Consider the following 26,189-nt stretch of genomic DNA (forward strand, 5'->3'; position numbering starts at 1 on the left):
ACATTTTCCTGTTTATTATCTTCAAATACCAGCTTATGGTGTAGAGATTTCCCTAAATGACTGGGAGACTACACATGACTCACAGATTGATTTGCAAACCTTAAGAACAGGTTGGTGATGTGGGGATTTGACCTAAAGTCTTCCTAGAACTACTGAGCAAAACAGAACAAGAAATATTTTCAAGAGCTAGATTTATTTTCCTCCCCTGAAAGTACTTTGCCACTGAAATCTTTGCATCAGTCAATTGCTGCAGACTTTTTTTGCATAATCCAAACCAGGCTTTTGTTAATACTTCACTAGTATCCTTTCAACTTGCTGAATGTGTTGTAATTGATTTGGAGGGATTATACTGGAGGATAAAGTTAGTCTTTATTAGCAGGAGGACAACAGTAGGTAACCTCTAATTGTTTTATTTTATTTAAATAAACCAGCAGTATTTACTGTGGCAGTGAGACATTTCAGTAGCATAGCAGGGAAAATGCAGTACCTGTCAGAAATGTGCTGATCAGCAAAAGCCGTGGTAAACAAACCTCCTGGACTGGAACAGGGGGTGCCGTTCACGCTCCTCCCCTCCTGCATTGGTTTTGCAGTGTGTAAACCCAAACCCCAGGGCTGTCAGGTCGCTGAGGGAGCAGCAGGACTCCTGTCCTTCGGAGGAGGCGTCAGCTGGGCCATGGCAACAGTGGCTGGAGCCTGGAGGAGCTCAAAGTGTGGGATTAGGAGAGCTTACATCCTTTGACTTTGTACTGGAGCACTGCATTGAAATCACTTTGATAGGTGCTTTTGGAGGATTTCGCAGGGTTGGGTTGTTTTTTGATTTGTTTGGGTTTTGTTTTTTTTTTTTTTTTTGATGTCCCTGTGACTTGGGTTACTTTGCCCTCTGATTTTGCAGCAACGCCAGGATCGAGTTTAAAGTTGATATTTAGAGAATCAAACCTATACTGATCATACCAGCAGGGTGCTCCTTCTTGGGACACAGGATATCACCTTCAAATCCATATCAAAGCCAGACTCCCTTCCCAAAGTGATGTGGTTGCTTTGGGAACAAGATGTGTTTCTTGCATGAACAGCTCCATAGAATCCTTTTGTCAAAATAGCTGAGTTTGGGAAGGTTGGGGCTCTTTTTTCAGTAAAACAAGGAATCTTCCTGCAGCATATTATAGCACCCTTTTTTCCCTAATTAGCATCCTAGTGTAATGTCTCTCCATCCTTTCCCTCTCCAAGACCCTAAAAAGAAATGACAAACCACTTTTTGTGCTTTTAATATTTTAATGCCTAAAGTGATACAAATGTCTAAGGAGTCAGTTGACAACATGGGGAAGATGGGAAGATGCTGCACAAACTGCCATTCACTTCTGTGCAGAATAACAATTGAAAAATACTAGGGAGGGGCTTAATTAAGGTGTGCTCATCATTGTGTATGAATTCATATATAGACCAAACCTTTCGAATTTATTTTACAGGTAAAACTGGGCATTACATTAAATCTTCCACGCTTTAAAGATTACTTTTTTTTTCTTTTTAAGAATAGCATAGGATAGTGATAGATTTCAGAGTTGGGGACAACATTTTTTAGACAAACCCCAGAAATTCGGGACAATTTTTTTTTTTTTTTTTTGACAAAACCAGTCCCATTAAATATTTTTTTGGTGCGTTTGACTCCTGTTAATGCTTCTGTCTGTCTGCACCCAGGGAATGCAGGGATCAGTGCAGTGCAACCCTGGCCCCAGGCCAGCAGATAATGCAAGACCTGAGCACTTCCTGACACACATAAGCAATGACAAACAAAACACTTACTCTTTCTTCCAGTATAATTCAATTCTCAGTAGCAGAAGTGTTATTTTGTGGTGTTGCATCTCTCCCCTAAAATTCTCTTTAACTGATCTTGTTTATTTGGACTTCCTAACTTCAAGTATGGAGCAGGAAAAAGTAGCAGTGCTGGGAGCAACCTCTTAGGAATATATGATTATCTTCTTTCCCTCACCCTTAACATAATGTATTTGTAAGTTCAGGGAGTGGTGGAGATTTCCAGGCTAAATATTTTGTGAAGTGCCTACCCTGGGTTTGATTTCAAACTCTTTAAGGAGAGTTCAGCACTATCCCACTATGTATCAACTAGTACCACCAGCAATGTAAAGGTTTTTACATATCACTCCTGGTTTTTTTTGCATATCAGTCCTGTTTACTGAACAAACTCTCTCAATGAGCTTTATTTAATTAAAAAGGGCAGGGGGGGAAGAGGAAGGCAAAAAAAACAATAGAGAGAGCTTAGAGGTGTTGATTGTCCTACTAATGCTCAACCTTCTTTGCCCTTCAAGGCACTGACAAATTTTCCTGTAGTGGAAAGCACCACATAACTGGGAGAGCTGAGGGCCTGTCTGAGACAGTGGTGGTTGAGCTGGTGAGGTCCTACAGGCAGTTCCATCCCTGCCTTTTCCCAGTTATGTAAGGAAATGGCATGAGGTCAGCAATTTAGCTCCCCCAGCAATATTTTCCTCACTTCATTTGGCTGCAAAGTGCTGAATTTCAGCCATCAGAAGGACTTCCAAGACCTGAAAAACTGTGCCGTGGTTTTTTTTTTTTATTTAATTTTTCCTTTAGTGTGCTGTGTGTCATTTCTGTATCGAGGAGAAATGAAAAGGTTTTTAGTGACTGAAGTAGGTAACATGCCATTAAGGAGTTCTTATGTAAAATAATTGCTTAAAGACATTAGGCAGAGGTTCTGTGTTATCAGCTAATGCCCTAAAATTGTATTTACTCACTGGGTTAGCAGTCCCTGTACATGGCTTTCTTTCTGGTAATGAGCTCTTGTTCCTCATGGGCAGTAATTTATACAGGCTTCAGAAATAAGTGTCTGAAGGTTTCTTGAGAAGGTTATTGAAACCAGGTAAACAAACAAAATACCACAGGTTCTGTAACCATCCACATTCATACCTCGTGTCTCCAACTGTGCAGAAAATGGAAATAGTTTCATTTTATTTCCTTTCAGAGGAGTGCAATGCAAGTAACTTATCTCTGTTTAATGTGGCTTAAGTAAGGGGAGAGCACATCATACACACAATCAGGGAGTGCATAGGGTTGGATTTGGGATGTAATTCTGGATAAAAGTTAAAACATCACTTCTTAAATCCTCTGCTTTGTCAGAACATCAGCATTCCTGGGTTAGAAGGGTTTCCCTTTCTTTTTAAAACTGTTATTTCTTTACTTTATCATTGAATCTGTGGAAAAACAACACTTAAGGAAGCCAAATTAACTCTGTTTCATACACACAGAGCAGTCGGTGGCTGAAGATGATGTGTCAGGTAAGGAGGGTTTCTCTCACTCCCCGTTTGAGCTGCTGCTACTTGTTGTAGTAATTTAGGAAATTATGTTAATGCAGCAGGCTCAGAGCTGGACAAAGGCTTAGATTTGCTGTGTTACCCAGCCTGAAAGACTCTGCTTCTAAGCCATACCTGGGTATGTAAATACAGCTGCCTGTGTGCATCCAAAATTAAAAAGTCCCCAGTTCTGAATAGGATCTTACAATGGTGAAAAAACATTTCATTACCGTAGTGGAATTCCAGTTACAATCCTGGAAAGTGTTATTGTGAGGTGAGATGGGAAAGGAGAAGTTTGTGGGGAGATCTTTTATCCCACCAGCACCTGCCTTAAATGTGTATTGGAGGCATTCACTTAAAATTGTCAACCAGTTCACTTCTGAATCCCATGAAAACAGAAAGACTTGCAGTACAATTATTTATTAAAAAAAAATAAATCAAAAAGACAAGAAAAAGCCCATGAAAATAAATAAAATCAAGTCCCACACCCCAGAAATTTTTATGTGGAAAGCCATTTTCCAAGCAGGCTTTTACCACGGACTAAGGCCACTGGAGGAAATCGGTGTTACATAAATCGGATGTGCCGTCCTGATCTAAATAAATTTTTAAATATTTTGCATAAATTAAAAAAAGTTAAATTATGCATGATATGCATAATTTCATCCTTTTGTAAATGATGTTCCCCCCCAGTTAATGATTAAAGAACATGGTGCAGCCCCTGGAGTTTGAACAGTTAGACCTTCCAGGGCTCCATCTATAGATAGATATTCTTTAAGCTCAGCGAGGGGCCGGGAGCTCGCACTTGGCTACGATCCCTTCCCTGTTTTTGATGACTTAAGAGGGCTGTTCAGGACAGAGCATCAGCCTATATGAACACTATCAACCAGCTTGAACAAGTCAGATTATTTAATTAGCCCTATTAGGACCCTTCTATTTTTATAACTTATTTATGAGTGTTCTTGCTAAGCTTAGAAAGGTCTAGCTTCAGATTTCAAAAAGACGTTTTTGGCTCATGTGGTTAATCTGGAGGGGTTTTATACCATGACTCCACTACATTCTCATCTCAAGAAAACACAGAGAGGCTCTGAAAAGCAGTTGCAGTTGAGTAATTCACTCCTGAAATCCTGACTTGCAGGTTTCAGGCACAGGGAATTTATGATGTCCATGCATGAGGGACATTTGCTCACTTGCCAAAATGTTGAGTTGTACAGCTTTGCCTGAGACCACCAAAACTCCAGAGAATTATTTAACACCCGGTTTTGAAGTGTTTTGGTTTCCCCCCAGGGCAGGGATGTTCCTAAGTCACCATTTAAAGGCTGCCATGCAGTCAGTGTGGTGCTTGATGTCCGGGGCTGATAGAACGAGTTGATGCTTGTTTTGAGCACCTGCTCAGCCACCATTTTAGTGAGATCCATGGTCTGTGTTTTCTTCTGGACTTTTTAAGAGGAGCAGGAAATGATTTGATGAAATAACTATTAAAATTAAATCAAACATTCATGTTCACCATAAGAAAAAAACTTTTAAAGCAACTGTGTCCAGAATCTGATACCGTGTTGTGGTTATGCCTTCAGTGTTTGAAAGGGCTCTAATTTCATCACATTCTTACTCTGCCACCCCCCAAAATGAAATCCATTTGCAAAGAAAGGAAAAAAAGGCTAAAATTTTCTTGTTCTGAAGTCAGTCAATGAGCTTTTCCTTTCTGGCTAAACTCTGGGCTAGTTTGGAAGAAGAAACTCCCCAGGTATGGAGTAGCTTTATGCTTCGTTAAAAAAGATAAATCACTGGTGGTAGGTCCTGGCTTGTGGCTCAAAGCTCTTGTTGTTCTGGTATCAGTAAAGAAACAGTTTATTAAACAAAGGTCTGTCCCAGGGTGATGCTGAAACAATATATGGATTTGGAAATAAGGTTAAGGTGTTTTGAAAGCAGAGGGGATCCGTGTGAATTATGGTTCCGTCCAAGACTATCCCAGACAAATGTGGTTTGGATAAATCCAGGCAGGTGGCATCTGCCAGCTCATGTCTGAAGATCTTATCCCACTTCAGCTGCAGGTGAACGTGCAGGATTGCATCCTCTTAGTCAGCAGAGAAGTCTCTAGACGTGCTCTAGCGCGTTATGTCACCAGTAAATTATTTTAATAGCAAATAAGGCTTTATTACTTTTGCTCTTGCTTTATTGCATTTGCTGCTCTACATTCAATATGTACAGCATTGGCACAAGATAGCTTGCATGCTCACCACTGCATTAGCAGGAGAAATGGAAACTGTGTTCCAAGACCATAATACTTTGAATTTGGTACTGTTAAAGCCAGAAGAAAAAAAAAAAACAAAAACAAATAAAATCCCGAACAAAAAACCCCCAACAGTTGTTGCCCATCAGGCTCTTGTAGAAAGCTAGGAAATAACAACTTATAAATGAAGCGAATTTAGTTGTGGAAGGTACCAAGATGAGACAAAATTAATACGGATTCCAAAGTACCAGGGTGTTTTTGGAGGCAGCTTTCAGGTTAAAACAGAACTATGAGCAATTCAGGATAGCAATACAAATAAAAAAAGAGAAGATAATAAAGAATGTAAAACATACTCGGCACAGTATTTGAATGTGGAGGGTGCTGATCAAGTGAACTCTGCACACAGGCTTAGGCAACACTGAAAAAAACTCCCCTCCTTGCTCCACCAACAAATATTGAACAGCACACTGAAATAACAGGGAATTTGAAAATGGAGATAAATTTAATATGGATTAATGATATTTTGATGAATGTGTTGAGTAAACTGCTCAGTGTAGCAATCGGATTTGCCAGCGCGTGTACCTGTCTAACTGAGGGGATTTGTGCGTGGGGCTGGAGAGCACTGCATGCAGAACTACTGCAGGAAGGAGCAGAGTCTTGAGGAGACGAGCATGACATGGAGCAGAACAGAAATTTGTATAAATATCCAAAGAAAAAATAGAGTTTAGCTTGAAAGCAGATCTTTCACTTGCCAGAGTAATCTTAATATTACGCGTGTTGTGTAAAGATTGTTGTAGAACCCGAGGAAGGTCTTGTACACGTGGATGTGCCATTTTTTCCACTGACATCACTTGTGGTAGGAGGACAGTAGCTCCCTGACCTGGTTCCCTCTGGAGGACAGGATCCCTTCCAGGTTTTCACTCTTCCTAGTGGAAGGTGAAGCAGGAACAACTGGGCTGATTTACTGAAGTTGCTTTGGATTTGCACCCTACTGCCTCACAGACAGAAGTGTCACTTGGAAAGTCACTGTGCTTAGGATTCTCATGCAATTATCTCCTCAAAAAGCAGCTTTTTTGTAGCCCTTTATGACCTTTGCATGACATCACCACAGGTACCGTGACCAGGTCCCTGAGGTACCTCAGAGGGGAGAGTGTTCACTGAGTGTTGTTTTACCCTTTCCACAACTTGTAGCCAACTGGGAGAGACGTTTCCATGTAAATAGTTTGAAAAGCCAGCGAAACCTATTTAATTGTGTTATTGGAGAACTGCTGGCAAAGAACTGGTATCTGTTGCCAGTGACTCCCAGCCATTAAACCTGTCTCAGATATGAGGGGTCCCTAAATGGCTGCTTAGGCAAAGAACAGGCCCCTCCAGTCCATCTGAGCTGTTTTCCTTCCCCACTCCTTGCCTGGGAATCCTTTTGCACGTGACCATAATGAGGTTCCACATACTCAGTCTTGGCTTTCTCGCCCTTCCCTAGGCTGGGATGGGAAAACAGGGCGGAATAGTCTCGTTTGGTGCATTGCACTGAGCTGAGCACACCCTTGGTTAGGGTGCCCCTCTCCATGGATCCAGTCCATGTTCCATGTGAAGGCATAGTTTGTGTAAGGTCAGCAGGAAAGCACAGTGCTGCTCCTCCAGCTGCTCAGAAACTGCAGGAGGCATTTTGGAAGGCAACAGTACCGTGGCACAGGGAGTTTGGAGAGCAGCTTCCCTGAGCACATCTGGAAAATGAGCATGAAAAAAACCTGTGTGTTACTGGAAATATTGGGTCTGTGCAGTTAGATGGATCCCTGGCAGGAGAATCATTTGCAGGCTGAAAACATCAGTCTCAGTGTTTGTCACTGTTCTTGTCATCCTCCATCCTTTACTGCATTTAGGGAAACAGGCCAAGCACTGCTAAAATTCTCTTACAATTCTCTTAAATTCTCTTACAATTGAATTGCATGTGGTGTGCATTCCTTCTTATCTGAGATATTGTCTGAAATATTAAGTATTTTTCTCCTTATTTGCTGTTTCTGTTGAAAAAACAATTGTATCTCAGAGGGTTGTAATTCCATGTCTTCCCTCCCTTCCATCATTCACATTGTTCACAGTTGTGAAAACTTGTTTTCCAAGTAGTTAATACTAAAGAAGACCTTCAAGTGTAACGCTGTCAAGCTGAACACAGAAAAAGGTGAAGCTCATGACCAGAAAAGCAGTAACTTCTGAGTGGGTTTCTTATCAATGCACTGCAGAGGTGCAGCGTGATTTAGAACTAGTTTTTCACCTTAATTCATGAATAAGACCAGTATTTTTCATAGGTAAGTTATGTATGAAAAACTGGGTATTTTATTATTTCCTTTTTTCCCTTTAAGTTTTTAAAAGCTTGATACATGGTAGCGTTGGATCAAGGCACACACAAGACTGGCCAAAGGGCGTACAAAGCACTTTGGTTCTTTAGTTGAAGAAACAGAGTGATTATGGCAACAGAGAGTGGCTTGGGGTTTAAACATGAAATAGCTCATAGTCCAGCAGGAAGGCAGAAAGAAATACAGACTTATCAAGGATATTTCCGGAAAACTGTGACAGTAATGGGCAGTATTCCTGACTGTAAAGGCAGTGTACTGGACACAGACCTGTATATGCTTTGGAAGAGCTGCATTCCCCAGCTGTCTGCTCACCTTTGGGACTACAGTTTTTGAGACCTTGCTTATATTGCCTTGGTTTATATCCTGCTCTCTCTTCTGGTGAAACTGCACTTTCAGCCCTTTTTCTGTTCAAAGCAGTTTCAAAGTGTTGTCTCTCTCCCTGTCCTTTTCTCCCAAATGCCTGTGAGCATCCATCACTATTGTCTCTGTAATACACAGACCATTGGCTTTGATAACCAAAAATCTATCCCTAAACTCTATCTACCCCCTTGGTTTGTAGAGCCTAGCACTCTTTTTTTTTTTTTCCTTTTTTTTTTTTAAATTCCTTGTTAGGAATTCGATTGTTTTCTTCTAGGGATCAATTTTTTTCTTAACACGTGTCAAAAGCTTCAGTCTCATGCATGTCATCGATTGGATTATTTGCTTTTAAATTGGATTTCACCATTGTTGAATGGATATATCCAGACAGCTGATATTGCCCATTACTACACACATTTTTGTTTATTGAATATTGTTGTGGTTTACAGATTTAATAGACCCAACATTGAAAGTTCTGTGAGTTTTTGCAACCACTTCTTGATCTTCCTGATTTGCCAGGTTCAACATTATTTTATTGATACCAAAGTGAAAAATGGCCTGTGCTTACACTTACAAGGATCTCAGATGAATGTTCTGACTGCTCAACACGGCAAGAAAATTCACTTTCACAGTCAACAAGTCATCTTACTCAGTAGAACACAAAAGTTAAATGGTCTGTAACTTCAATATTAGCAAGGAAAATACAGTACAAATTACTAAAAAATACTAAAATATAGAATTGTGGTCAGGTATCCCCACTACATTAATCGCAGCAGTAGCCTGAAATTTGAAACTTTTAATAAAAAGTTCTTAAATATAAATTATATGGCAAATGTACAGTACATTGCTTTGTCAGTCTTTTAATCCAGTGTTTTGCAGTAGAACAGCAACTGTTAAGTCAGTCTTTTCTCGTTTTTCTTTAAAAAACAAAACAAACCCAAAAAAACCAACAAAACCCAAAGCAGTCTTTCATGTCTCCCTCAGTATCATGAGTGTGAGTGATCTGAATCTGGAATACCACTGTCTCTGTAGCTCCTGTTACTACTGCTTTCACTGTGGCTGTTCTTGTACAGGTTCATGCCGTTGGGTGGGAAAATGGTGTGTATTACAAACTCCTCCTTGGACACTTGGTCGTTGGTTATCGGTATCATCTGGAAAGAAGTCTCCCTGATTTCCAGGATGGAGTTGTCCTTCTTGGTCCCCGCTTCGGCGTAGTCGTCCTTTCTCCGGCGTCCCTTGCTGTAGGCGCAGTTCCGGGAGAACAGGGAGCCGTTCCTGTGCACGTACCAGCACACCAGGGCCAGCAGCGCGATGGCCACCAGCGCCACCGCGCCGCCGATGATGGCCGCCAGGGGCAGGCTGGAGTTTTTGTAGGGTTCTTTCTCCTGCTCTCGGTTGAGGGTGGTGGTGGGGTTGTACATCTTGAGAGGAGCCGTCTCGGTCTCGATGCACTCGGGCGTTTCGTCGGAGAGATAGATGTTGCTGGTTTCCATGGGAACCATGCACACACGGTACGGCGATTCCGGCTCCAGAGCCGTCAGCAAATAGTCGCTTCTGTCGCCCGTAACTATGGTCTCAGTTATAGATCCAAAGGCAGGGCTGTGGCCCATCTTGAGCCAGCTCAGTCTCAGAGCAGTCATTGGCAGTGCAACTTTCCAGGAGATGTGGATGGTCTCTGTGCTGACGGATTTCACAAAGATGGTGATGATTTTGCGTACCGGGCTCGCTGTGGTTCTGTAGTTTTTATTTAGGTTGGGAGTCTTGATGTCGGGCTGTTTGGTCACAGACACCGGCCAGTGGCCCTGGGCCGGGTACAGCGTGTTCGGGACCGCGGTGGTGATTTGGATGGTGCTGATCACACCATCGTCCTTACAATCAAACAGCTCCGCGCTGAGGTCCTTGATGGCCATCCCGCGCACTTTTTCGGGTGCCTGGCACATCAGTCCACGCACGTTCACTTTTAGAGGCAATGACTGCAACCAGTCCCGCACCCACTTCATTTTGCACCCGCAGTGCCAAGGGTTGTTGCGAAGGAAGAGCTGGGTGATGTTGTCCAAGTCATCAAAGACACCCTGAGGTAAATTGCTGAGATTGTTGTTGGACATGTCCAGTCGGTACAGCTGCCGTAAGTAAGAGAAAGCATTGGGTGGCACACGGTTGATGTGGTTCTCTTGGAGATAAAGCTTCCTTAGGTTTGTTCCTGGCAAATTTACCGGCGCCGCTGTGAGGGAATTGCGGACCAGCGACAGCTCTGTGAGATTGACTAGGTTCATGAAGACTTTGTCTCCCAGTCCATGATTGTTTAGAAGATTTCCGTCTAAAACAAGGCGTTTTAGATTTGTAAGGTCTTGAAGGGACAGCTCAGAAATCGTGGAAATACGATTATCATCCAAGCGTAGCTCTTCTATGGTTTTAGGCAAACCCCAGGGGATGGTGCTGAGGTGATTTCGAGAGAGGAAAAGAAGTCTGAGATAGATGTTGTCCCGGAAAGCTCCATCCTCAATGCTAACGGCAGAAACTGAATTATCATCCAAATGCAGTTCTTCCAGATAAGGAATTTTGGAAAGTGAATCATAAGTAATGGTCCTTATATTATTCTCCTGCAAATGCAGTTCCTTAACATACTTAGGGAGGTTAGTGGGGAATTCATCTAGGCTGTTGTGGTATAAATATATTCTTTCCACCCTAAGCAAGTTCTTCAGTTCTGAAGGAATCCCAGCATTATTTATTTGATTGTTCTGAAGGAAGAGGGTGGTTGCATCCTCTGGGATTCCTGTAGGAATAGACGTCAAATCGCGATCATTACAATATATGAAACCCACATCACAGCGACAAACTGAAGGGCATGGCTTGGCACTAACAGAACAAGGTGCCATGTCAAGTAACAGCCCTATTTTAGTCCAAACTAGGAAGATGCTCCAGGTTACACTAATCATGGTCAGGAATGATGAGATTTGTATACAGTTCTGATCTTCAACAAATCTAAAAAAACCAAACAAACAAAATTATCCAGATCATCAGTGAAGAAACTGCAATGAAAATTCAACTTCAACATTATAGAAGATATCTGTAAAACACGCATTAAACCAAAATTCAAGCTCATAGACACATTTTGCTTTCTTTTCCTTACATCAATAATTCTGCCACATCTTGTACTAATACAATTAACTTAATAGGTTATTCTGCAAAGTGACTGAAAATAATACAATTGAGTATGTCTGATCTGTGAGTTGTTTTGCTTAAGCAAGAAGGCTCTTTATAAGGATTCCTTCACATTTCATGCATACAATCTTTGTTCACAGATACCAGATAAGTACAGAGTTAAAGTCACACCAGAGTTCAAGTAAATCATTCTATATCTGAAAGATAAGAAGTAATTCCTAAGCCAGCTAACTATCCCAGGAGCCCTTAAGTGAACTATAAAACCCTTACCAAACCCACAAGTCAGCGGTAGCTATTTTGGAGGTCCAAAAATAGCCCTAATGGCAAAGCATGATGTGCAGACAAATAAGGAGGGGCCAGTAAAGACCTTTTCCCAAGGCCTCCTGAGTACTCCACACCACATTGTGCAACTCCCAAACACTGTGGCCTCCTTTGCTTGGTGTTCAAGCAGGAGTGTTTCGAAAGGTGAGTGTCACAATTGGTAGAGCTATGGCTCTCTAGTTGACTGGATGAAGGATTTCATTACATGCTCAATTTCATGTTTAAATATTTGTCATTCTCAAAAGTCTTCTTTACTAAGCAGCACGCTAATAAGAGACTATTTGGCGGGTTTAACCACGTTTTCCCATCTTATTAGTAGCATAATATAAATTAACTCTTAAGACTGAGACTGTACTTTGCATTAGTAGTATGTTTGTACACTGAGCTCAGGTAATTAGCATTTTTATAGCTTTTAAGACAACATAATTCAATTACCATTGTAATTAGGGTTGTGAGAACTCCTGCAAGATGACCTGTGCATTAAGCAGTGTCATGACCTTTCCTCTTGTGGGTTCATATATTAATTGAACTTTATTCTCTGAGGCACAAAAAGGAAAATAAATGAATATTGATCCTACCGTATTTAAAGGTACGAGTAAATTTTGTGCTTGAGGATATCCAATAAAGGAATGTCTTTCTCTCCAGTCACTCTCAGGGTTTACTCCATGGAGCAGTTTTGTCCTTGGAGGTGTTTACTCAGATGGTCCCTGTTGGTGGTGTGTGTTCCCTGGCTCCTGGCAAGGCGCTCAATGAGCATTCCAACCAAGATTTATCATGGTACATAAGCACACCAGGCCAGGGCGTAGAAAAGCTTCAGCTTCCCTCTATGTGTGTCCTCGTGTAAAGTCTGTGAATGAAGAGCCCCTTTTGTTTGGTTTAATGCCTTTAGCAGAAGTTACTTCCTTTGTAACTCTTACAAACTCTTCTGTGCAGCAGAGTAGTCGGAGGAGGCGACTTCAGCACCCCGTGATGGAAACCATTCATTATGCTGAGGCTGGAGGGATGGCAGCCTCTTCAGGAGGTCAGGGAAGGGTCCTTTTTCCTATCCAGAACCATCCAAGTATGACTTTTGTACAGTAGCTACATCCCAATACATCCACACCTCTTTGGGAGAACCATTTTCTGACTCTTGTATTTTAACGCTTCCTCCAGATTTGTAATGTAGGAAAGAATTCCTCTCGTGCTGCAGGAAGGCAAGTTACTCTACCACAGAAACATTAGATGGTCTTCTTCATTAAAAAAAAAAAACCAAAACCAAACATACAAAAACTGTTTCCTTCCCAGAAAACTCCCCTTGGAAAGCTTTCCTCGAACTCTTTAATTTCCTGCAAAATTAAAAACAAAAAAATTGGAATTAATAACAACTAGACACGGTGGACACTAGAATTAAGAGTTGCATCCCCTGAACACGTGACTTGCACACCTTGCTGTCCCAAAACATTGGTATTTCCGCAAAATACACAGAGCTCTTTCAGGAAACATTTTGCTGCTTAGTCTCATGTTATGCTGGAACTATATTTTCCATTGTTTCGGTAGGAAAATAAAGGCAGAGAGTAACAAAATATTTGGAAATGATGTTTCCTACCTGATGACCAGTGATGCCTCCTGGGAGGAGGCCAAAATGGTTGCTTGCTTTGTGCTCCTGGTAAATAGAGAGAGATGATGATGATCCTCTCCTTGGTTTCAAAAGTAAAGGGAGCTAATTACTGTTCAGTAGGGCCTGGCTGAAAGGGGACATGTTTTTACTAAAATACTGTTTGAATATTTCCCATTTTGCACCATGCTGATTTTGAGCTGGGGACTAGCCAGGCATCTGCATCAGCTCTTTGGCAACAGAAATACATATGTGGGTTTAGTCTGTAAAATTTCAGAAAATAAGAAAAACATTATCTCTTTCGTTTGATTGTGTTTCTTAAAGAACTCTAATTATTTTTAACTGGGATTTTTAACTTGGGCTACTCCATATCACTACTGCAGTAAGTATCCAGTGAGATAGCAGTCTGTGTCCCCCAAGAGCCTGCAGGTAGCACATTTGAAACAAAAGTGGTTAAATCTGAAATTTAAAAAAATAAATCCCTGATGTTTCCTTGCTTCTCCCTTTCGTGACTGCATGTCTGTCCAAAGCACAATCCTTGGAAATGCTCGTCAGGAGCAGCGTGCTGAGTAAGCCTTGCTTAGCTGCTCTTCCTGGGAGCAAAACTAGAGCAGCTTCTGGTCCTTCATAAAATATTCAACCCAAACACAAACAACCCAAACTCAATTTTTAAAACTGCCTTTTGCGATTTGTGGCAGGTCCATCATGCAAACGGATCAGTCACTGCTCCTGCAGCAACAGGAAATGTGCAGTGATACAAAATCACTGAAGTAGAAATTATGCTGCTCTTTTTCACAGCAAAAACATTAACATAATTTAAAAAACAAAAGCCCCCCGTTCCAGGGATGGTGTAAGTGCCCAGCGAGGGAATGGAGAAGCCTTTTCTCTGCTGCTGCAGCTCCTCTGAGCTTTGTTTTCTGCACCTTGTTTTCAGCCAGTTGTGCAATGAAAATAGGAGCTCAGAATGAGAGACCCCCGCTGTGGCATAAATATTTTAACATATGCTTTATCCAAGGCAAAAACTCAGTCTGTGTGGCCACATTTTAGACTAGAAGGGAATGCATGTTTATTGGTAACTTATGTAATTTGGGTAAATTATATAATCATTACAAAATGGAACAAAAAGCTCTGTATTCTTCCAGGGTCCAGTTTTCTTGGGCTGTATTACTGAAGTGTTTGGGGAAAGAAGTCCAGGCCCTATTCCTGAAACTTTGAAATAAACAGCTGCTTAACAGCTGTAGGGAAAAAAAAAGGTATCTCTTAGGAACTAACGTGAAATCGTGACAGAAGGTATTTTCTGGAAGGGCACTGTGAAGTAGGAATATAAATTCCTTAAATAGGCCTTTGAAGGCTACAGTAACTTTTAAGTACTTAAAATCATAAATTTCCTTTAGAACTCTGAGCTGTAAAAAACTTGTTAGTATTAAGTAAAAGGTTGGCTCCAGTATGCATACATTACATAGATCCATGCACACACAGAAAGTAAGTTCATTTGTTTTACCTTTCTAGCACATAAACTGTTTCCTCTGTGCTCCATTTGATAGTCATCTCTTCATTTATTGCCACTATTATAATAGCAGTAATGTGGAGGATTAAAATGAAAGCACTAAAGCTCATTAAGTTCCTGGAATTTTTTTCATCCCTCCTCTCAAAATTACATGAAAACAAGGGATAGAAAAAATAAAAGGTCTCTTTGGAGAAGACGACACTGTTTCAAAAATGTGGATTAAGACTATACCCCCCACTCCCTTTTCTAAACTTAGAATAGTTTTCTCCAGGTCTTGATTGTTTGATATCTTGCACTTCCCTTTTATAGCTCGAGCTGTAGCTGAAAACAATGTTTTTGCATATCAAAGGCTCCAGTGATCTGTCTACAGAGAAGAAGGGAATCCTGCTGCCATGCTCCAACTTTCCCCTTCTTGAGCTGTCTCTAAATATTCCCTGACACCAAGTCATTATAGCTGATCCGGCGGGATGAAAAGAAAAGTGACCCCCACTGGTACAGACACTGTGTCCAGGTTTCTGCAACATCAGACTGGGAGGCTTCATGGACACATGGTTTTGAAAGGAGCCATTACTTTTGAACAGAGCAGGTTTTAGAAAGTCTGGGCTAAAATCAATTTTTAAATGCAAAAATCACCTTTTTTTTTTTTTTTTTTTTTGGTAACAAAAGTAACGTCAGAACAGCAGCTTTTCTTTGCTTATCTTTATGATGAGTTGAATGTTTTCCTGAACTTTGCTGAACCACATGGTTAAATTACTTTTCCTGGGACTGTGAAAGCAAGGGAATTACTAGAGATAGTGGTAATGTGTGAGCCTTGCACGTGGACTTATCGCCTTGGCACAGCCAAGTAGGGGGGCATCTCATTTTAAAATGTTCAAAGTAATTTGTGCTAGACAAGAAAAATGTACCTAAGAAGAACACTGCATTTATACTGAGGTCTGGAGCCCAGCTGCACTCCCTGTCCTGTAGGCAGGCAATGGCATAACAAAATAAATAGTTTTGGTATATTTGAGAAGTTGAGATTTTTTTTCCTAAAAATGATGTCAAAGATACCTTTTCTTTCCCAGCTGTGATAAAACGCAAATAAAATCAAGACCTGCCTCACTCGAGGCCACACAATGCTTATTTGAATTTCTAATCTACCTCTGTGTTCTCCAGCAGGAATTCTGGTAGTTCAGTGGCTCCTTTCTGACCATCAAAGTAACAGAGGGAAGGGAAACCCCTCAGTATTTTTTAGGTTATAAATGACAAAAATATAATTTAAAGTCACCACTAGAATATACATACTTGATAAGCCAAACAATTTGCCTAATCAGTGCACTTCTATTCCAGAGTCGCCTCTGTATTTGTTTAGAATCTGAAATGTATCAGAAACAAAAAATGTGCTTATTTTTTCAAATACTTGTGAAGTCTCGCTACTGCTTCAATGCCAGTTGTGCTTGCAAAGGTCATGCTGCTGCTTAAACAGCTCCACCAACTTGTTTTCTTTTTTAAAAGAAGTTCCACAGTGCTAATCCAGACTTAAAACAATGCCCATACTTTGTTTTCTTTAAGTGTATTACTCAGGGTTAGTTGACAGTGACAGCAAAATGCTTTCTAAGCACCCTGTCTAGGAGCTGCAATTTCCACGATCATCATATTTCAGGAAGGTGCCCCAGTCTTTTGTTTGGTGCTGGGCAAGCAGAAGGTCCTTTAGCTGTCTTTCCAAGGGGTAAAGAATGCAGAGGAGTTAGTTAAAGTGAGAGTGAGCCCTGCAGCCAGGTTGTGTCTCTGCCTGTTGGTGAAATTTGGTTAATTGTTGTTTTTTTTTCCTGTTGGAGAAGGTTTTATTTCCTTGCAAAAAATCTGCTCCCCTCTCTTGTGCAGTAGGAATATAATACTGCTTTTGTCTTCTTAGGTCTAACTCAAGTGTCTTAAAAAATGCAAATTTTTATGTGATCTTCCCTCAAACACAAGTGAATCTGACTTCGGAATGGATCCTGAGTAAAAGCTTGACTCCACGCCTAAGATCAGCCAAACCAGTATTTGCTGTAAAGGATGGAAATGACCTAAGAGTGGTTCTCTTCTGAAGTTTACTTCTAAAACCTTGCCCAGTTTTGAAGATGTTGGGTTGAAAAGACCCAGACTATTACTCTATTCCTACTCACTCTCTTGTTTTGACTACTCTGCTGCTGCAAAGGTTGTGTGTTAAAAAAGCACTTTGAGGGGGAGTCTTTTGCAATGGCTTTCTGTTTTGTGTTTTAGTGCTCTTTGAGTTTAGTCAATTATGGCTTCTAGGTTTTCTTTTGAGAGCTGCTGCTGAGGTAACTCACCCAGGCTTTAAATAAAAGAATAGAGAACAAATGCTGCCATTGTTTCAAGGGGAAAAAAATCTATTTTCCCCCCTCTTGACAAGTTTAGGTAGAATTATACCTGATAGGGAGTTCCTGGCACAGAACCCCAGACGTGTAAAAATGTTACTCAAACACTGGATAAAGTTTCACTAGTTTTGTTTCTTTCCCCTTTAAAACAGCTGTTTGCTCATCTCCCGATTAATCAATTTGCTCCTCAAAAAATTAGGAAACAACGTTTGGATTCTTACAGCTCATGAAAGGCAGAGCAGAGTCAGTGATGATATAATATATTTACTGAACACTCTTCCAGATTCCTGCCCTGAGTGGTGTTTGCCTGCTCATTAAAAATAAATGCAAGCAATCACATATTAATTCTTCTGTGCATTCCTGTGCTTTGAAGTGATGAAGGGAAAAAAAAAACTTGAGGGCTAACTAGCCATTAGCATCCATGTTTCCTGCTGGAAGGAGACAAAGATGGCCATCTCCCAGCTGAAGCCACTTCAAATAACTGCAGTGCAAAGTTCCTCAACTCCAGCAGTTGCTTGGATTAGTCACCGATCCTTACACAATATCTGACAACTTCCAGCTACTAGTGACAGAGAAAAAATTAAAAGAAAGAAAAAAAAAAATCCCAACAAGCCAGAAACTCATCTTTATTTTGTTCTTGCTGTAAAGTGTATCCACTTTATTTCTGGAGATTAAAGCTCGCTGCGAGTTTACTACAGAGTTTTTTGCCCACTGGGGGGTGGTACATGCTACAAAACCCGTGCTTTTTAAGAGCCACAAGTCAGATGTTTTTTGCTGCTGTCCAGTTTTCTCTGCTTTAATTACAACAAAGTCTCCCGTTGAGAAAAACAGAGGCGGCCTCCAAAGGAGGGAATTAAAAAAAAAAAAGAAATCACTCTTTCAGAGAGTTTACAGAATTTCCCATGCTGATTGTATTAACTGCAGTATTTATCTGGTTGTTCTCCAGTTAAAATGGTATAAATGTACCAGAAAAAAAAAAAAAAGAGAAAGAGAATTAGCATTTTAAATATATGCCAAGGGCTGTCACTGTTTCTGGTGTATCAGAGGAGCACAGAAGGCAGGAAAAAATACAGCTTTTAGAAGTGATTAAATGTGGATGGCAAAATAGAGAAGCTTGATAGCAGGATGAATAGAAGGATTAGAATAACCTCAGTATATTTTAAGATAATTGGCTTTCTGTAAACCCAGGTATACCTTTTGTTTATGAAATATTTGAAACCCGATCTTAAAGAGGGCTGTATTGTATGGTTTTGGAATAAATTAAAGGAAACTTGAGGGTGGGTTTTCTTTTGAGGGAGGGAAGGGCACTGGAACCTCTCACGTATGACCTAATGTGTGGCATATATTGACAAGGAAAACACATACTGATCTTTCTGTTTTATAGCAAATAATTCTTTTCTTTGTACACTTGAATTGACAAATGCATTTTTCAGTCTAATTCAAAGAAATGTTCATTAAGACGCTGTATCCCCAGGCAATAGATAGTGAGCATAATTGATGCTTCTATCTTTTTGGGCAGTATATTTTAGACAAGAAAATTGGGGTCAGGATAATGAACTGTTTTTTAAAAGTCTGAACATTTTCAGCCTCTTCTTTCTACAGAGAAAAAGTATAAACGATTTATATGGAAATGCAGAACGTGAATCTTCTTTTTTTTTTTTTTCCCTAAGAGGCAATGAGAAAACGCATTCAGCTGCATCCGTGCTCTTTCACAGGATTTAAGATTTAATTGTAAAGTAATTCTGCATTTTGGTGTGAATCTGGTGCAGAAAATACTCCACTGTACTCTGTGAACTGGCCAGAACTGATCCCTTGCAGAAGGGGAGCGACTTGCCTTCAGCTTAAATTAACAACCCGTCGCTAAGAGCATTCCCCGAATTAGTTAATCACAGACACTGGTCCTGGCGTTTGCAACACTCCTCTCGCAACTTTGCCTGGATCTGCCAGGGTTGAGCTCAAACCCCTTTGCGGTCAGAGAGATTAAAATTGAGGCGACCTCAAAGAGCAGGGCTGAGCCAGAGAGGCAGCTGTCTGTGCAAGAGCTGAGCTTTTATTCACCGAGGGGATGAGCTTGGAAACGGAGCAGCAACCAAAAAAAAAAAAAACCCAACCCAACCAACCAACCCCAAAATCACAAAGATGTGCCTGGATGCTGAGAGCTACGGCAGATGCTGGGAAGCAGGACGGCTGCGCTGGGAAATGCAGGGATACTCGGGCTTCGCCTGAGCAACTAAGTTGCAGCTCCTAATTGCGTTCGAGGAAATGGGTTAAAACAAAGGTTCTGACACATCCAGCAGTCGCGAAATGGTTTTTGGGGTCAGAATCACGTAGAGATGATTCGTGCACAGGAGTGAGAGGCGAACTATTTATTTGCGAGCCATCTATAAACGAAATTTGCTGCGCTCCTACGAGGGCAGGCAACCACTTAATACACCGAAAACAGCTGAAAAGTTGATTAAAACTAGGCGAGGACCTACGGAATGGCAGGGGGATTACCAGCCAGCTCTCTTTCCCACAGAAAGTGGGGCGTCGGGGCGGGAATCGGGGCCTGTTGCATTCATTCTTCCAGTGCAACCATTTTGTTGCCCATCTCCTCGCCCGCAGACTTTGTGGTGCGGGGGGGACAGCGCTGCGCAGGGGCTTTTTTCTTTCCTTTTTTTTTTTTGTTTTTTCCTAAACAGATGCAGCACGCGGGGAGGGATGCATGGAAGGAGGGATGGAAGGGGAAGTTTCCATGCCGGGGGAGGGATGCGGGGTGCAGGCAGAAGGCTTCCCCCGTCCATCCGCGCTGCACCGCGGGGGTCCCGCAGCGCGGGGAGCCGGCGCTGCCCTGGGGGTCCCCCCGCGGGGGGCGCGTTTGCGGCGGCTCCTTCTCCCGGGGGCGGCGCGGGCACCGCACCCGCGGCTCGGGGAGCGCCCCAGGAAGCTGCGGGCAGAGCCTCCGCGGGTCCTGCGCGCCCCGCCGGGAGGGCGGGCGGGCTCTCCCACCGCAGCGCTGGGAAGCGGCTGGTGGGATGCGGGAGCATCGCCTCACCGTCCCGCCGCATCCTCCTCCTCCTCCCTCCTCCTCTGCAACCCGCGCAGCTCTCGCGGAGGGGGGAAAGAGCGGTGATCCCGCGCTTACCTGCGGACGGGGCGCGGGCAGGGGCGATGCGGGCGGCGGTGCCGTGCTGGGGTGTGTGCTGGGAGCGGGTCCCGGCGCGGGCGCTGGAGCGCGCGGGCGCTGCGCTGTTGGCGGGGCGGCCGCGGACGGAGCCGGGCGCGCGCCCCTCAAGTCGCGGCGGCGGAGCCGCGGGGGCGGGGCCGCGCGTCACGGGGGGCGGGGCCGCCGGCTGGGGGGGCGGGGCCGGGCGGGGAGGGGAGGGGAGCGGGGCCGCCGCCAGGGGGCGCGACAGGCGGCGGCACGGCCGGGCCGAGGCGGGGGGGGCGGGCAGGGCGCCTCAGAGGCGCGGGGGCTCGGGTTCGTTCTTTACCCTTCGTTAAGTTTTATTTTCACCCCCTTTTTAATTTTTCCCCCCTTTTTTTCGTGGTGGTGCCGCCGTTGGCCGTGGCGGGAGCGAGGCGGCTCCCCTTCATCCCCTCCCCAGTTCGTCCCCCGGCGCCCGTTTCAGTGCCCGGCGTTGGCCGTGGGCAGGTGACCCCCGGTTCGCCTCGTCCCCCCTGCCCTCCCCTGGGCTTTGGGTCCAAGGACCGGTGCAGCTCACGAGTTGAAAAATATTGTGAAATAAATAACTAAGAATAAATAAATAAATAAAATAATTACACGTAAATAAATTCGTGCGTTCCCTCAGCCCCATAGTCAGATGGCGGGGAGTGTTTTCTCTCCTCCGGCATCCTGCCCATGAGGTGTTGCAGGTAGTGGCTTTGGGATGTGGAAGTTTTCCCGGGGCGTTTGATCCCGTTTGGGATCAGCAAGTGGATAAGAGCTGCCTGGTTCTGTGCTCAGCCTGGGACAGCACTTGCCAGGACATACCCAGCGGGACTGAGGTTGAGGGGTCTTGGGGTCTGGCTGACATCCTCAGAGATTTTTCCTTGGAAAACAAATTTTCTGCCCTCCTAACACAGCCAAAAATTTATGGTGGTCATAAGGTAAGCTAGAAAACACCTTCCCCAGGTGTTTTTTCCTAAAACCTAGTTTCTTGTTATTCGCAGCTTACCAGCACACGAGTAGCGTTGGCTTTGGCAAATGAAGTTGATGTTTCCATTGGGTTTTCTTTAAATTTTCCATTAAAGCGGAATTTCCTTCATGGCACACAGCCGATGCCTTCATGAGCATTCTATTCTCTTTGTCACCAGTGCACAGCTGATCTCGGCCACCTCCTGAGTGGTTTTGACCAGTGCATTGGCCAGCACAAGGAGCTGGGGGAAGGGAGGCTCCCAAAAACTGTCTCCGCTGATCCTAGTTATTGTCCAGTTGTGCTTTTTGCTGCTATCAGAAGACACAAGGCCAAGCTCCATTAAGTTCACAGAGTGCTTGACTTCCACAAATTCTATTTGGAAATTGCCACATAGTTGCACTTTCTGTGTAAAGTTTGAATACTTCAATTCCTGTTGTTTAACTTCTGGCAAAAGCAAATGAAAGTATTGAACCTCATTCTTTCTCAAGAGGAATGTTAATAAATTTTTGATGTATTTGGTATTTAGGTGTTTGAAATGTTATATACCTGCTATCTTTATTCAACTAATTAGAAAAAAAAATTCTGGATTGATTTTCCTTGACGAGGAGGGAAGGGGATTTTTTTTTCTCCATCACTTCAATTCTAATCTTTCCCTGAGGAGAGTAAGAACTAATAATAAATTGACTTCAGGTTAAGGTACAATTGTCTGTATTGATAGTCCTGGCAGTGAGCTGTGCCCTGACCAGCTCAGTATAATCAGCTGTGTTGCATATACATCTTAATGCATATATATATATATAATATATTACATGCATGCTATGGGTACATATGTACATGTATTATACAGACATGGGTATGACTGGTACTACAGTGTGCCAGGGGCTTACCATGTGGGACAGAACAGCGAGCTGTGCAAGTACAGAAGCTGATTTGAAATGCTGCAGGTATCTTGGGGATTTTTTTTTAAAACCGAGATTCTTCAAAGATTATAGCAGTGTTTTTACAAAAACGTTGTGTATTTGGTATTTCTCACGCCTGACTTAGTTGTATTAGTTAACAGATTCCGGGGTTACGTTGCTGTGCCATGTGGCTAAGCCTTAACACAGATCTGTGGGATACTCATAAAAGATGTATATGGTCTATCTCTCAGCTTAATTCCAAGGCCGGCCCAGTGCTGATGGCATCATTTAGAAATTACAGTACATATTCCTGGAGAATTCCAAAGGGCATGTGAGAAATAATTAGATTTTACCAGGTCACAGCTGCTCTGGAGCACTAAAAGGTCTTTAATATGCTGTTGCAGCAGATTTTTGACTGCGTTCTTTTATGTAAACTCTGTAAATATACCTCTTAAGGACGTGGGTAGCCTTTAAAATACTCTCCACAAAAAACCCTGTCATACGTGGAGAGCTTGACCACATTCTCTGTCTTCTTCTTAAAATGTAGAAATTCATGGTCTCTTGAATTCCAGGAGAATGGAGAAAACTATTAATACGGATGGAGTTACTCATATGTTGGGAATAAAAATATGAATATTTAACACAGACGTGCTGAAGCCGAGGAGTATAATGAGATATTTTAATTGAATTTCTAAGTTAAAATATTCTTTTACCTGTATTTTGTTTATAGAATTAATTAATGCTCATGACACTGAGATTAAAGTTCTTGTCAGACCTATAGGGAAATTACCTTTCAGAAGACATGGCAATCTTGTTAACGCTTCATGGGCTGAGAGAGTTTGGAAGGTGTTGGTGGGAAATTCAGACTACTCACACTACATAATGCATTTCACAGAATGTTAATGCAAGTTTATAACACACACTTGGAAGGTGCTATTAGGTCAAGGTGATAATGATGATGCTTGTTTCTTTTTCCTGAACCTCCTGATGTTCTGATAAGAATCAAAGTTCTGGGAACTCCCTCAGCCAAAGGTTGACCTGGATGACTCTCACTGTGACTCGGAGTTTTGGATATACTTTGTCCTGCTGTGGATCCAGTTGCAGTCAGAAACGTTTCTGGGCAGGACATTTATGAAATGATGAGAAACCAAACACACTGATCGGGAGTGAAATTGGATCTGAGATCACTCACCCTCGGTGCAGAGGGAGAGAGCTGTCTTCAAGCACCAAAACTGGAGCCTCACTTCTTTGAGCTTCCCAAGGACAGATTTCTGTCAGATAAAGCTGCGAGTAATAGTTTGATATTCAATGGAATAAGCTGAAATGAATGTTAGTGGGTTTTAGCTTTAGGCTTTTATCAGGTTATATTGATTTTTCAAAGCAAGCTGTCCCAAATCCAAGCTGGGTATTGGCTGATTTGTAGAGACATCTAAGGAAAGAGGACACTATAATATATGAACTTTGGTATGATACATGTCCTGTAAGGTTTCCTGATATTGACTAAGTACAGTTTCTCAGCAAATGCATATTGCATTTTATATTAGAATTTAATCTTTAAATGATTTGAACCATTTCAGAATTTGAATCCAATTTTGGATATATTCCTTCCGTACATAAATGCCTGTCAAATTCAGCTTTCAGCATTGCGTATGTACATAGAGTACCTTGCTGAAGTTGGTGCAGCAGCTCTGTATCAAATGCAACAAAAATGAGAATGTAATCATGCTAGTAGAGCTAAAAATGTATGAAGAGTCTAAAACTAAACACTCCTTTAAAATTAGATGGGCTCAAGAGTGCTCCTTTCTTTTCCCCTGCTAGAAGAATGTGAGAGATAATAGTTGTAATTGTGGTTATTTTGTCTGTCTGTAAGGGCTAGGAGGTTAGACCACTGCACCTGTATTTTCTGCCATTCCTCTCCCTTCTCTCCATGCTTTCTCCCTGTTCTTCTTTCCAACTCTCCCAAACGGCCCCGGGGAAAAGCCTTGTCAACTCAGAAACACCCGTGATGCAACCACATCTCTGTTTTCCCTAAGGCAAATAAACAGCTTTGCTTGTGAGATCATGTGCTATGGATAGCAAAATGAAGTAACTTAATGGGGTACTTGAAATTGCAAAGCCTTTGAGTAAGGTATTTATTTTTTATTATTTACAGAACAGACTGAAATGGGTAAAGAAAGCTGACTATGTGAAGTTCATACCAAGAAAATTTGCTCCTAATGCTTAGGGTTGATTTTTGTATTTAGAAGGCAATCCTCTCTATTTGTTAGATGTCAAACCATGAAGCCACCACGACAGCACTTTTAGGAGAAGCAGAGCTAACTCCTATGAGGAACATGGAGTTTTTCCTTGCTTACTTGACAAAGTAAGCGGTGCTGTCAGAACAAAATAGACTTTCTGTGTGCTTGACGTGGCTTTGAAAGTGTGTTAAAGGAGGGAAAAAATAGTGTTCCACCAAAACAACCTTGAAAACCTTAACTGAGATTGTTAGTAACATGTAGTATGTGCAAGGAAGAATCCTGTAAAGGAAAAGAAAAAACTGCTGTTCTGCCCTCAGGGTAGTTCTTACATTTGCAAATTCATGTTTTTATGGATGCAGCCCATACCCGGAGCCGAACAAAGTGGTAAATGCGTTTTTACACCTGCCTCTATAAAAAGGGTTCCAGTAGTACAGACATACTTAAACAAATAAAAAACCTAAACCTTCTGAAATGACACAAAAGAGAAATTCTGGTACAAATTTGGTCTTTCTTGGAGCTTTAATTGCTGCTTATGCAACAGCTGCCCAGAGCCGGCCTTCAAGGATCGAGAGGTCTGCAAGGAAGTGGTGATTTAAGGCTTGCTAAGAAGGGGCTTGGGGTGGATAACTCCTTTTTGTCCGTGTTCCTGTTTTGCCTATTGGTGTTGGAACTCTTTGCCTCTCCTGAGCAGACAACAGTATGGGGAAGATTCATGTTTCTTGTTACATTTCCATATGCAGTTTTGATAGATCTTAGTTCTTCACAGGTTTACACTGAAAGCTTGGAAGTCATATGCTTTCTCTCGAGTGTATTTTCAGGCCATGAAAATGGCTCTTCTGGTCCTTACTCTTTGTTTTTACTTCCTGATAGCCCCAGAGAATTTTCCACCCCTGTCTTCCCTCAATGTTCTCAGCCTGTCTCTGCCAGGCTCTCTGCACACGCCCTGCCTCTTCCCCAGCTCCTCTCCTCCTCCTGCAATGCCCAATAGCTGTTCCTCTGCACATCGACCCACACGGGAGCGTTCACATTCCAACTCTTTGTGCATTGATCATCTGCTGGGAGAAGCTGCTTCTGCTGAACTCTCTGCTCTCCCTCATTGTCCTTTTCCTTTGCTCCCCCGCTTTTATATGTCAGAGTTTCCTGTTTTCTTTCCTTCTCCTATTATGTGAGTGGTTTCTCTTAGGTCTAATCTGGTAAAATTACAGTGGCCAAGTTCTGTGCAGTTGTATAATGTATGAGTTTCCCAATTTGAATATTTAGCATTCTGTGTAAACTCGAAGCAAGTGTGTGGGGATGTAGCACTGCTGAAGGCATCAGGTGGTGTTCTGTAATCTCTAAAAAAATGTACACCCCCTACTTTGCAGGCAAATCAAAGCATTAGCACACTGTTTTGGCCAAATGTACCGCCCTGATTGTTTGTGTCTAGTCTATGTTAACATCCAGCCATGAGCCCGGGTCTGTGCCTTTGCTGATTTGCTTGTGTAATACCTGGGTCTGAAATTGCAAAAGACTGTGCCAGCGTTGAATATATGAATAACTCCAAAGTGTTTATTCTCAGAAAGGACCAAGTTTACATCGTCTGAACAGATTTGTTTAGTCCTAAGTAGGGGTGATTATTCTGGCTTCATCTGTTCAGTAAGAGAGGGCATTTCAGGAATGGCTTTGCTCAACAGCAGTTAATGGTGTTGGCAGGAAGTTACGAGTTGATATGGTCATTAAAAGCGAGTTAACAGGAATTTTGA

General features: G+C 42.3%; 2 protein-coding genes across 6 annotated transcripts in view; one reads left to right on the forward strand and one right to left on the reverse strand.

Moving 5' to 3' along the window:
• MACROD2 (mono-ADP ribosylhydrolase 2) overlaps positions 1-26,189 on the forward strand; it is an 840,112-nt gene that overhangs the window by 83,709 nt on the left and 730,214 nt on the right. The window lies entirely within an intron of this gene.
• On the reverse strand, positions 8,764-20,482 carry FLRT3 (fibronectin leucine rich transmembrane protein 3). 3 transcript variants are annotated; one of them, XM_051792681.1, is made up of 2 exons: positions 20,318-20,482; positions 8,764-13,060 (listed from the first exon to the last, which is right to left on the reverse strand). In XM_051792681.1, exon 2 carries the CDS (start codon positions 11,186-11,188, stop codon positions 9,239-9,241), a length of 1,950 nt encoding a protein of 649 aa, XP_051648641.1. In that variant the 5' UTR covers positions 11,189-13,060; positions 20,318-20,482; the 3' UTR covers positions 8,764-9,238. The 3 variants fall into 3 exon arrangements, with proteins under 3 accessions (XP_051648641.1, XP_051648640.1, XP_051648643.1); XM_051792680.1 differs by lacking the exon at positions 20,318-20,482 and having other exon boundaries at positions 8,764-11,234; positions 12,314-17,181; XM_051792683.1 differs by lacking the exon at positions 20,318-20,482 and having other exon boundaries at positions 8,764-11,234; positions 12,171-17,181.

This window comes from Manacus candei, unplaced genomic scaffold (genome assembly GCF_025592945.1).
Source record: "Manacus candei isolate 608988 ecotype Guabito, Panama unplaced genomic scaffold, ASM2559294v1 h1tg000035l, whole genome shotgun sequence".
Taxonomy (NCBI): Eukaryota; Metazoa; Chordata; class Aves; order Passeriformes; family Pipridae; genus Manacus; species Manacus candei.

Bases quoted from the DNA above. Each gene is read 5' to 3' on its own strand.
- FLRT3 (XM_051792681.1), bottom strand. From the start codon at position 11,188: ATGATTAGTGTAACCTGGAGCATCTTCCTAGTTTGGACTAAAATAGGG.